The sequence below is a fragment of the Drosophila bipectinata genome, chromosome 3R (assembly GCF_030179905.1).
Source record: "Drosophila bipectinata strain 14024-0381.07 chromosome 3R, DbipHiC1v2, whole genome shotgun sequence".
NCBI lineage: Eukaryota > Metazoa > Arthropoda > Insecta > Diptera > Drosophilidae > Drosophila > Drosophila bipectinata.
In genome coordinates, this window is record NC_091739.1 from 7,093,167 (window position 1) to 7,103,818 (window position 10,652).

The window sequence follows — 10,652 nt, forward strand, 5'->3', positions numbered from 1 at the left end:
ATTTTCTTTTATCCAAATGAAAAAAACGAATGTCCAATATTTATACAAAAATTTTATTTATCGAGATGAAAAACTAAGACTATAAAAAACTACCCCTTATTAACAAGAAAAGCAAATCAATTTTATGTAATAAGCAAGCGATTTTCTAGATTTTGGGATCCTGGGGTGTGATTTTGGCAATCTTCAAGGACTCCTCCCAGATCTTGCGGCCCTTCTCCTCGTCGAGAGCAGCGGCATTCAAGGTGGCCTCCCTGCAGTCCATGTAGTACTTTCCAGACACATTGGCCACTTCGTCCGATGTGGCCAGGTAGATGGTGGTCTGGGCTCCAGCTTTGGTGGTCTTGAAGAAACCCTTAGTAATGGCCATCATGGGCAGATTGAGGGGGAAGGGCACATTGCGCCAAATGCCGGAATCGATCATGCCGGGGTGCAGGAAGTTAACGGTCACCTTGGTGCCCTCCAGCCGCTTGGCCAGCTCCCGGGCGAAGTAGATGTTGGCAAACTTGGACACATAGTACAAGTAGGCAGCGGGGAAGGTGCCAATTGGATTCAACTTGGCCAAATTGACGGAGGACAAACGGTATAGCTCAGAGGCCACAATCACGATACGAGCTGGGGCACTCTTCTTCAGGACATCGATCAGCAGGTGGGTCAGCAGGAAGGGGCCGTAGTGGTTAGTGGCCATAGTCAGTTCAACGCCGTCCTCACTAGTCTGTCCGCGGAAAGCCAAGGCCATGCCGGCGTTGTGAATCAGAACATCAATCTTGGGTTCTGTCTTAACAATGTCGGCGGCAAACTCGCGAACGGATTTCTGGGAGCCCAGATCCAGCTTCTTGACAATGACTTTGTTGTTGTTCGTTTCCTTAACAATTTCATCTGTTAAAATAAAAGCAATTAATAAACATAACTATACAATAAAACTTATTTTTAGATAATAACTCTAAAGTTAAAGCCACTTACCCTTGACGGCATTTGCAGTCTCCAGATTCCGGCAAGCCATGATGATGCGGGCTCCACGTCCGGCCAAGTCTTTGGCCGTCTCCTTGCCAATGCCGCTGTTAGCGCCAGTGATAATAACAGTTTTTCCCTCCATTTTGGTCTGCAATCAATGTCAAAGTTCAATTAGTTAATTGTGCATTTGGGGGTCTCCTGACAATGCCTTGGGCGAGTCGGATTAACTTTAGAACAGTAATTAGTAGGCACTTGGTGGCGGGCAGTCACAGTAATCAGAGTTCGTCTGGAACGGGGGGTATCTTAGTTTTCAAAGCCATTAACTTGGCACTTAATTGCCGTCCAACCTGAGATCTTTTTGTGACTCACTCAGTAAGCGATCGCTTAGAATGTAATCGAGACTAGAGAGCTTCAGATGCTTGTGGGTTGTTTTGAATGCACTGACAGTAACTGTATCTCTCGGATATGACGTACCCGCTGTTCTCATAAGCTATCTAATATAATTTGTAATTAAGTAAAATCGTCACCACAGTCCAAGTTAACAAACACTACAAGTCATGTAAAGGTAGGTTTGAAATATAAAGGTAGAACTTTGTTTTGCTTGATTTACAGTTTTGAAACGTACCTTTTAATGATAATTGATACTGATTCTAATGGAAAAATATTTTAATAAGGTTTAAATTAACTGCATTGCATATTAGCGATAGAAAATCCACATCAATAACTATTAGTTAACTGCAAATTTTACATTCATGGGTAATTTTCCATGGTAGATTACTAAATCTTTTAAATACTTGTAGAATCGTAGCTGGTGGATACCTATTGAAGTATGAGAACTAAATGCAACATCAGGAACTCTAAGACCCTAAAATTAAATTCCATTATAAAGTTTTGTTTCAGAACAGCAATATAATTTGTATGTGAATGGCGACCCCAATTGAAGAATCTCAAAAGAATTCGAAGCGGAAGTGGGAAGAAGGCCCATAAAAAGTGAGAATTGTCCGAGTCATGTCACGATTTGGGAAACTAATTTTGGGTGGCTTGGTTACTAGGAGTGGGCTTTTTGGGTGGTGGGCTTGGGAGGTGTTTTTGTTACCTCGGTGAAGCATCGGCCCGCCGTGATGCGGAGATAGAAGCGAATGCTCATCAGGGTGGCCACGATGGCCGATACCAGAGCCATGAGGAAGATGTCGGAGACATAGTGCTCGGTTGGCAATAAACCGAAGACGAAACCCATCCTACAAATATTCCGATGTGTATATACTACAATATGCTTACAAATATATTGGTGTCAATATGCAAATAAGATTATATAATATCGGAGACAAACCAAAGGCCAGACGCTTGTCTGAGGCCCCAAGAAACGAGTTTGGTTTGGGGTTTTAAGGTTTTTAGCTCTGTTTAGTTTCAAGAGGGTTTGTCGGTCAGTCTGCGGAGATTTTCACAATTTCAATCGTTTATCAGTGGCTGTCATGAAATCGATTTGGGGGCTGTTGTTGTGAAAACTTACACTTTCACTTTCACACATGTGCGTAATTATGGCTTATTATTATGAAACGCTGTCCGCAGAAGAAATAGCGGAAAAAACAAAGTAAAGTTCGTTGGCAGCCAAATATGAGGAAAGGTTTCAAAAGCAAGAAAGAAAGTATGAAATTTCATGTATAGTTTTGAGTTTCGGTTTTTTACTCCACCGTCCACGTCACAAAGATTTCTTCTGTGTGCTTTCCTTCAGATTGAAGACTCGAAGTCGAAGACTGGGTCTGGTTACGCTTGCATGATCTGCAGAAGAACCCCGATCTCTCCAACCAGCCCCGCCCAGAATGCAGTCCGAAAAGCACAAGAAATGGGTACAACAAAAAGGCGTCTAGAACTGACCCGTTTTCGGTTTAAGATCGCTGCAGACGAGTTTTTTAGTGCCCACTCACCTGTTTTGGCTGTTCTTGCTGATCTATAATTTATTGCAATTGCTGTTGGCCTGCACTTTGGACTGTCTGCGGAACAAATCGATGTCGAATCGATGAATCTGTGTAGGAATCTGAAGATCCAAAAGCTGCTACAACCTTCGCCTTGAACGACTGCTCGGAGACTGAAAACGAACTGGCTTGAATCGGAATCTGAATCTGAATCTGAAGCCGAGGTTGCGGAGAATGCGCGATCGTCTCCACTTGTTTGGATCGCCGCGGAGCGTCTATAGTTATAGCCATGGTAACAGGTTAGCCGGCAAAGTAACTGGCTTTCTTGGCTCCGTTGTGGTCCCCTCTTCGGTGGCCCCCCTCCCCTTTTTTTGGTGGGGTCATTAACGAAGAGTAAGCTCAAAAAGAGATGTGGAGAAAACTAGTTGGTAAGAGAAACTGTGGGGGGAGTGGGCTTCTAGCAAAGCCATCTATCGGGAGCTTTGAAAAGCCACATAATATGGCTTAAATAATGGGACTGAAATTATGTAGAATTTAATGGCTAGTAATTGGTTTTTTATTAACCAGCACTTATTTTTATATTTTATATTTTTTATTATTTTTTTTTATTTTTTATTTATATTATTTATTTTGTTGTAGATATTTAAGATGAAGATCTTCAAGTGAAGATCATGTATGTATGGCAAGTATAGATAATCTGTCGAGCTTACTCCTACATCTACTTTGACCTCTTCAGCTATGACCTGATTATTTTGGTCTACATAATTTCTGAAAGACAACGGCGGAGTTGGAAAGGCCTATAAAACCTTGCCTGTATATGATTTTACATTTTTTCCACCGGGTTTTCTTAATATCCCCTCTTTTTCTCATTCGGATGGCTATGAATCTACCAATTTGTATCCGACCAGGAAATAAAGCACCATTTTGTAATCAGCAAACCCAGAATAAACTTTCCCCATTCAAACCATTGCTTAAATATAGTTTTTAATGTTTCGAAAGTTTTCCGTGGCGGTAACCCCATAAAATTTTTCGTTATTCTTATTTCCCCACTTGTTATCCTTCCGATGGCCATAGTTCCATAACACCATTAATCAGCAAACCCTGAAGCGTATTTCCTTAATCAAAACCTAACCGGAGCATGGAGTTTTGTTTAGGAGGAATAATTCGCTAAGAATTATCACAAAAATAAAATTATTTTCAAAGAAATGTGGATTGTATGTGTAATTACATATTTACATTATGTTCTAATGATCAAAATTTTCTTTAGCTAAGTTTCTTTAGCTCTATTTATCGATGCTGTTTTCCTTGAGGGTCCTTATTGGTGGCTCCATATCCGTATCCAGATGTTTGGTCAAAGTGTTATACCATTCGCTCATGTGCTGGGTTACGATGTTAATGAAACGAGACACCTTTGCCCTGACGGTAGTCACAATTCCATCGGCAAGGGATATCCTGCGATGCTCTGTAGGTGGAGCGTTGGTCTTACTAATCTTCATAATCGTGGAATCTTCAGAGCCCTCATATCGCCGAATTGGGTTTATTTGTGGCCTTTGATCGACTTTGTATTCGTACAAAGTGTATCCACCCAGAGGCATCGTCTCGTCGCGATCTTCTTTGTCTATTGAGTTTGAACGTATTTCGTCCAAAGAGTTGGACATGGGAATGGCACGTCGCCTTCGCATAGCTGGGAGGTCCCACCAGGAGGTGATCCCCACATCAGTTTTTTTTGGTTGGACGGGGGCTGGAGCTGGAGCTGATTCCTTGGCCCCAAAATAGTCAGGTGAGGATGACTTTTTAGCAGCACTGACTGCCTCTAGGGAACTCTCTCTTAGAGTCTCATCCCCCAGGGAAACCTCGTGCTCGTGCTCGTTTATGTGACTAAGAAAGTGCTTTCCTAGTTCCCGTTGAGCCTGGAGAAAATCGCTCGCCACGTGACCTGTTCTGGAATGACGTCTTCTGACAGTGGGCACGGGCTCTACATCTTCTTCGGGTTCCTCCACGGGCTTTGGTTTCTCTGAATTATTTTTAGCAATTGTGGCTTTGCTGGAGAAGGGCTCTGGGAAGAGCAGAGAATTGAGAGTGGCTCCCAGGTTCAACCTCTTATTTGTCTTGGGAGCTGGCAGTGCTTCAAAGAACTCAGTGGGTAGCAAACGAAGCTTTTTACGTCCTTCAGACGGTTCTGGCTCTGGATCATGTTCCGGTTCTTCCTCTCTTTGGATAATTTTCAACTGACTCTTGGATTTGGATTTTCGTTTCTTGGGAATTACAACTTCCGTTTCTGGTTCATTTTCTTCCCCATCTATACTTTCAATATGCTTCAAATGGACATCACCATCGGGAAGACGAGTGTAGGCTGGTGGCTCCTCTGGCTGTTCTCCGAGCTTCTTGAAGAACTTCTCCTCGTCGAACTCATCAAAGTCAAAGAGTGGTTTCTTCTTCGTCTCTGGCTTCCGAATCTCTGTGATTTTTTTGGTCATGGCTGTCTTTTTACCGTTTCGATTGTAAAAGTATGGACCCGAGTAGCTGGAAGTACTACGCCTTGATCTGCGGTTTACACCCTGGGCTTGCTCGAATACTTGGTTGAACCAGGCTAAGGCTTGTGGAACATTCACGGACTGATGGCTAGATTTGATGGCGCTGTCCAATGCCTCCCTCTTGGCAGGCTTCGTATCCCGGAAGGTCTGCATCAGGCGATCCAATAGGTTTCTTGGTCTCTCGTCCTCATCCAGGACAAAGCGTCGGTTTCGGTTGAAGGAGCTCTGTACTGCACCTCTAGCTACAGCTGTTTCCTCTATCAATCGCTGGAGCAGTCGATCGGCGGAGCTGTATCGGGAGGAGCGACGTTTCTCCGTCGAGGAGTCTCCACTTGTCGGAGCCTCCTCTTCAGCCTCAATCTCCGAAAACTGGCAATGCTCCAGATTGACGTCGGGTAGAACCCAGAATCCCACCGACATACTCGGAGTGATTAGCTGCAGCTGTTTGCTAGCATCATTTTCCTTGATCAAAGGTCGCAGTGTCGAATTCAAGTGCAATCGCACGTTGTTGAGTTGCACTCGCTGATCCAAGCTGGTCAGAACATACTGCCAGATTTCCTTGCCGGCCAGGCGACTGGGGCTCCTCACCGTGATCGTGGTGGGCTGGTCCTCCGTATTGACCACCATGAAGGCCAGACCTCCGGATACGGCATTGGCGCAGTGCGTGTATAGTTTGTTGCTGGGAGAGAACACATTCAAGGGTCTCGCTGGGAATACCCTTGAACCCATGACCTTCTTGAACAAAGCCGTCACATACAGGCTGAAATTGGGACGCTCAAAGTCCTGCACAGTCATGCGCTTGAAGACCACATCGAAACCACTGCTGGCCGCATCCCCCAAAGTCTGGGCCCAGCGCAGAGCATCCGTAGTCTCATCACCCACCAATCGCTCCGACGATCGCTCCTCCGGCAGGCTCAACCACAAGGGAACACGCTGCTGCTGCAAAATCCTCAAAGCCGGATCGCTGTCGTACAGAAAACTTCCCAGACTGGTCTTGGGAAGCATGTTGGCAGGCCTTAAATACAGGTCAAGTTAGGATCTTGAACATAAATGGTTACATTAGATTGTGGCACTTACTGCGTCCATCCAAAGGCAGAATTCAGATCCTTAGAAGTGTCTACATATCTTCTTGTTTCATCAGCACTGCTTCCTGCTGAAATGTCCGCCCCCATGATCCGCCAATCATCCACGTACGGCTTGAAAGTATCCGTCATCAGCTTGAGAGTGCGCAGCTCCTGGACGTAATCCTTGGCCCTTGAAGTTCCGAAATCCGTGCCCAATTGCCAAATGCAGTCGGTGATGCCCACCATGTAGGAAGTGTTAAGGATCTTAAGGGTGTGCATGGAATCCCATTCGTCAGGGGCATATGGCACGGGTATGATCATGGTCCAATTTACGGCTCTATGGAGTATTTATCCAAATTAATATTGGCTTTAAAATTCTATATAACATAAATACCGTGTCCATCGGTTGAAACCTTTCCAGATAATCTTGGTGGGATTCCGCAGACGAGTGGGTGCATTGCTGGCGAAATAAAAGTCCCCAACAAACTTAATGTGAGCATCCCCTAGGAGAGTGGCCATATTCGTCACTGCTTTCCGGTTTTTTCCATCCAGGGCATCGTACAGGTCCTCCGGTCGCACGGCGAAACTGACAAACTTTTCGTTAACATCGTTGTAGGGACGATTCACATGCAACTGGACAAGAGTATCCGCCCTGCTCCACTCCAATAATCCCAGTAAAAGGACAATCACAGGTAGTAGCCACATTGTCGTATTTGTATCCAGAGTTCGAGATAGAGACCTCTCCGTAGCTCGATGGCACTGCAACTGACCGGAGGTTTGCTTAGACTCCGTCTAAATAAACTCCAGGTGTGCAGATTCGCACCTTTGCACTTCTAGCGAGTTTTGCTGCCCTCGGCAAGAATTTTCCGCTGAGCGGTGCCCTCAATGCGATGACCTTTTCGCATAACCGAATCTTTGAAACTGGGTTGGAATGCTATGTTTATCAATGAACCGTAAGTTGACCCACTAAGGTTGGGGTTAGACTCTAAAATACTGTATTTCAATGCATCCTCGTCCACGGTCAAGAGTATGTTAGAACACAAAGTACGTGAATTTTGGGAAAAGTCGTTAAAAAAATATATCTTGGCCAACTGAAAAAGAAGCAACCGACAACCACGCTAAAGTGTTTGGTTGCTTTTGATGACACATAGGGTTTCGGGTTACAATTGGTGCTTACAATTACGTGTATAATACGGTTCGCCTCTCCCAATCAAATTATTTAGAAATAACTTTTGGAATGCACTTTTATTTAAAATTATAGTTTCAAATAAGACCCCTCTCAAGGGTGGATATGATTCTTCTAATCATCCTCAACGACAACCAAGATATCCTTGAAGCAGAAGGGAGTGAACGGATACCCAGCTCCAGTATAGAACTTGCTCATGAACTCCACCCAATGAAGTCGCAGGGTGTGCAGGAAGGCGGACAGGCCCTCCATCATCACCATGATGGCGAGTGTGAAAAACTCCCAAACGGCAAAGATGAAGAACAGCCCAATAGCACCCACATAGCCATTCATTTGCAGACCCATGGCCAGCACCATGGTCCAGAGTACCTCGGAAAGCTCTGTAATATAGATGTCTTAAACAACCATTGTTTTTTTTTAAATAAATAAATACTTACGGGCATGAGCCAGGGACAGAGCCCAAAGACGCAGATAAGAAGCTGTGTGGGAAATGGTACTAAGGATGTACTCGATGGTGTGAATAGCCTGATGAATCCAAATCTCACTCATCGGCTCATCATCCTCCTCACTGTGGCCGCCAGACTCATGGGACTCAGCGACTTCAGTTATGATGATCTCCTTTCCGGTGGTGATCTCAATTTTTTCAACTACTTCGTCCACCTCCACGACAGGACCAGCGGGCTGGGAAGATTGCGAAAGTTAGTTTAGTTTTAAGTTGGTTAAGAACTTACCCTTCCACGGCGCTGGAACTTTATGTACAGGGGCTTTCCCAGTAGAATCCAAGGGATGCACAAGATGGCCACCACAAAGAAGATCATTTCGAGTTGTCGTTGAATGGGGAACATGTTGACCTCACAGCCAGGACTGGCAGTCTCGGTTTTGAAAAGAACCATGTCAATGAACATAATCAGAACTGACGGAGCACATCCGGGGGTATTGGCCAGCACATCGGTGGTGGGACTGTACTTCACCCACTTGTAGAACATCATGAAGCACATGTATCCGAACATGAGCAGCAGGAACATAACCTGAGGCACGAACTGCAGGAAAATATAGGCGTATTTCTTGAAGAAGACAAAGTTCTCCACCGACAGACAGACACCAAAAGTCATGTGCAGCACTCCGAAGATGATGGATAATTTCATCTTGTAGGTGTTGAGGAAAATGATCTTGTTAGAGGCCGACTGCCAAATGGGATCAATACCCATGGGATAGACACCTCGTGTAGCCACCGAGGGATTGAGTGTCAGGGTAGGATTGGTCAACACGGTAGTTCTGTTGTAAACGTTGACCCACCGGGTACCGAAGACATTGATGGACTTTGAAAATATGTCGTTGTAATGGAATCCCGTGTACATGGCAAACAATCCCATTAGCATGATGATGTAGCGACCAGCAAAGAAAATGTTCCAGATCTCGCCTCCTCGTTTCTTGCTCAGGCGTGTTTCGTCCACGACCATCCAGAGACCCAACAGGAACAGGATCGTACCGTGACCCATGTCTCCAAACATCACGGCAAATAGAAAGGGGAATGTGATGCAGGTGTACAGACCCGGGTTAACCTCGCGGTAGTTGGCTATTCCGTAGGCATCAATCAGATTTTGGAATCCTCGAGTGAACTTGTTCAAAGGGAAGTGGGTTGGGGGCTCTTTTTTGGTGTCCAAGACATTAATGAACGATGGTATGGTGCTGCCTACGGTTGCGGATCCCACGGCTAAGGCGGCCTCCACCTGGTCAAGATCACGTTTGGGCACCCAACCCTCTCCAATCAAGCACTTGCTGCCCAAGTCCACATTGAAAAGGTTCAGGGTGTGATAGATGGCCTTCATTTTCTTGATCGAGGCAGTCCAGTTGGGCAATTGCTTCAGGGCCGCTTTGAGGACACAAGTCCTGTGGTCACTAGTTTGGTTGATGATCGCCTGGAGATCGTCCAGTCGAGTCTTTACATTCTTCACCATCTCCTGGCGCTCGCCATGCGAACTAGGACAGGGATACATGTGGGCGTGGAAGCCATTGCACACTTTCCTTATCCTGGCCTGCAACTGGTCACCCTGGAAGAAGACCACGAAGATGCTCTTGTAAAGGACATTTCCAGTTTTCGGATCCGTCAGCGGAACGTCCACTTCGCACTTGCGGAGGAAGACATTGCCTCTGGAAATGCGCCACAGCATCCGCTCGAAGGCAAACTCCCTTTCGCGATTAATTACTCCTGCCACGAATCCGAGGCGACCGTTGGACTGTTCCGGGTCTCTATGGGTGCCTCGTTTGTTCAAGTCGAAGTTGTGTGACTCCTGCTCAGAGAAGAACTGATCGGTGCGCTCCAGGACCTGGATCATCTCTGTTAGCTCCAGAAAACTGGTCTGAAGGTTGACATTGTTGGCGGCCAGTTCCATGATCTCTGTCTCGGTCTTCTCCAGCAGGGACTCCAGCTCAATTATTTCACGTGGCTGGGGGGCCGGTGGGAAGTCATCAATGAGGTCTAGCACCTTGTGACCTTCCTTGGCCAGCTCTGAGATTATATAACGAATACGTCTCTCGAGCTCGTCACAGCGACGGACTTCGCCAATGAACTTGCGCTGCTGGGCATTTACCTTTTCATTCAACTGCATTTATAAAACGAGGAAGATTAGTTTAGCTTTATCCATAATTTTATCCTTGGGGAGACTCACATCACGAAACTGGACACAGCCCACTTCGCCCAGAGCAGCAAGGGTATCGTAGGCTGCCTCTGGTTGCAAATACATTTGCACCAAGGACATCACCTCACTCCGAAAAATGCTTTTGCTCTCCTCATGAGAGCCAAAGCTCCACCACTTGGACATGGTTGCTGATCCTTCTGCTCCTTCTGGGAGTAATAAATACGAACCGAAACACGAACCGCACCTTCGAACTGCAGGTGACGGACTGATCGGTCTGGTCAAGTGATTTCAACGGGAAGGCTTCTGTGGTAATAGCTGACCCACGAGCAACCTCAAGGCTTATCAGCGAGGTGGAGCAGTCGTGG

At 45.8% G+C, this 10,652-nt stretch overlaps 3 protein-coding genes across 4 annotated transcripts; all 3 read right to left on the reverse strand.

Moving 5' to 3' along the window:
- Nucleotides 1-32: 32 nt before the first annotated feature.
- LOC108128946 (retinol dehydrogenase 14) lies at nucleotides 33-3,030 on the reverse strand. 2 transcript variants are annotated; one of them, XM_017246835.3, is made up of 3 exons: nucleotides 2,877-3,030; nucleotides 961-1,099; nucleotides 33-876 (listed from the first exon to the last, which is right to left on the reverse strand). In XM_017246835.3, exons 2-3 carry the CDS (start codon nucleotides 1,091-1,093, stop codon nucleotides 146-148), a joined length of 864 nt encoding a protein of 287 aa, XP_017102324.2. In that variant the 5' UTR covers nucleotides 1,094-1,099; nucleotides 2,877-3,030; the 3' UTR covers nucleotides 33-145. The 2 variants fall into 2 exon arrangements, with proteins under 2 accessions (XP_017102324.2, XP_017102323.2); XM_017246834.3 differs by lacking the exon at nucleotides 2,877-3,030 and adding an exon at nucleotides 2,048-2,189.
- Nucleotides 3,031-4,089: 1,059 nt separating this feature from the next.
- Nucleotides 4,090-7,209, reverse strand: LOC108128532 (uncharacterized). The gene is made up of 3 exons (XM_017246207.3): nucleotides 6,857-7,209; nucleotides 6,476-6,799; nucleotides 4,090-6,413 (listed from the first exon to the last, which is right to left on the reverse strand). The coding sequence occupies exons 1-3, from the start codon at nucleotides 7,165-7,167 to the stop codon at nucleotides 4,148-4,150; spliced, it is 2,901 nt and encodes a 966-aa protein (XP_017101696.2). The 5' UTR covers nucleotides 7,168-7,209; the 3' UTR covers nucleotides 4,090-4,147.
- A 479-nt stretch (nucleotides 7,210-7,688) lies between these two features.
- On the reverse strand, nucleotides 7,689-10,578 carry Vha100-4 (Vacuolar H[+] ATPase 100kD subunit 4). The gene is made up of 4 exons (XM_017246813.3): nucleotides 10,318-10,578; nucleotides 8,380-10,251; nucleotides 8,086-8,329; nucleotides 7,689-8,028 (listed from the first exon to the last, which is right to left on the reverse strand). Exons 1-4 carry the CDS (start codon nucleotides 10,468-10,470, stop codon nucleotides 7,763-7,765), a joined length of 2,535 nt encoding a protein of 844 aa, XP_017102302.2. The 5' UTR covers nucleotides 10,471-10,578; the 3' UTR covers nucleotides 7,689-7,762.
- Between the last annotated feature and the right edge of the window lie 74 nt (nucleotides 10,579-10,652).

Bases quoted from the DNA above. Each gene is read 5' to 3' on its own strand.
- LOC108128946 (XM_017246834.3), bottom strand. From the start codon at position 2,188: ATGGGTTTCGTCTTCGGTTTATTGCCAACCGAGCACTATGTCTCCGAC. The intron at 1,100-2,047 runs GTAACAAAAACA...CATTGATTGCAG, and splicing joins CGGGCCGATGCTTCACCGAG to ACCAAAATGGAGGGAAAAAC. The intron at 877-960 runs GTAAGTGGCTTT...TTATTTTAACAG, and splicing joins GACTGCAAATGCCGTCAAGG to ATGAAATTGTTAAGGAAACG.
- LOC108128532 (XM_017246207.3), bottom strand. From the start codon at position 7,167: ATGTGGCTACTACCTGTGATTGTCCTTTTACTGGGATTATTGGAGTGG. The intron at 6,800-6,856 runs GTATTTATGTTA...AATACTCCATAG, and splicing joins GGTTTCAACCGATGGACACG to AGCCGTAAATTGGACCATGA. The intron at 6,414-6,475 runs GTAAGTGCCACA...CCTGTATTTAAG, and splicing joins TCTGCCTTTGGATGGACGCA to GCCTGCCAACATGCTTCCCA.
- Vha100-4 (XM_017246813.3), bottom strand. From the start codon at position 10,470: ATGTCCAAGTGGTGGAGCTTTGGCTCTCATGAGGAGAGCAAAAGCATT. The intron at 10,252-10,317 runs GTGAGTCTCCCC...TTATAAATGCAG, and splicing joins GCTGTGTCCAGTTTCGTGAT to TTGAATGAAAAGGTAAATGC. The intron at 8,330-8,379 runs GTAAGTTCTTAA...CAATCTTCCCAG, and splicing joins AGTTCCAGCGCCGTGGAAGG to CCCGCTGGTCCTGTCGTGGA.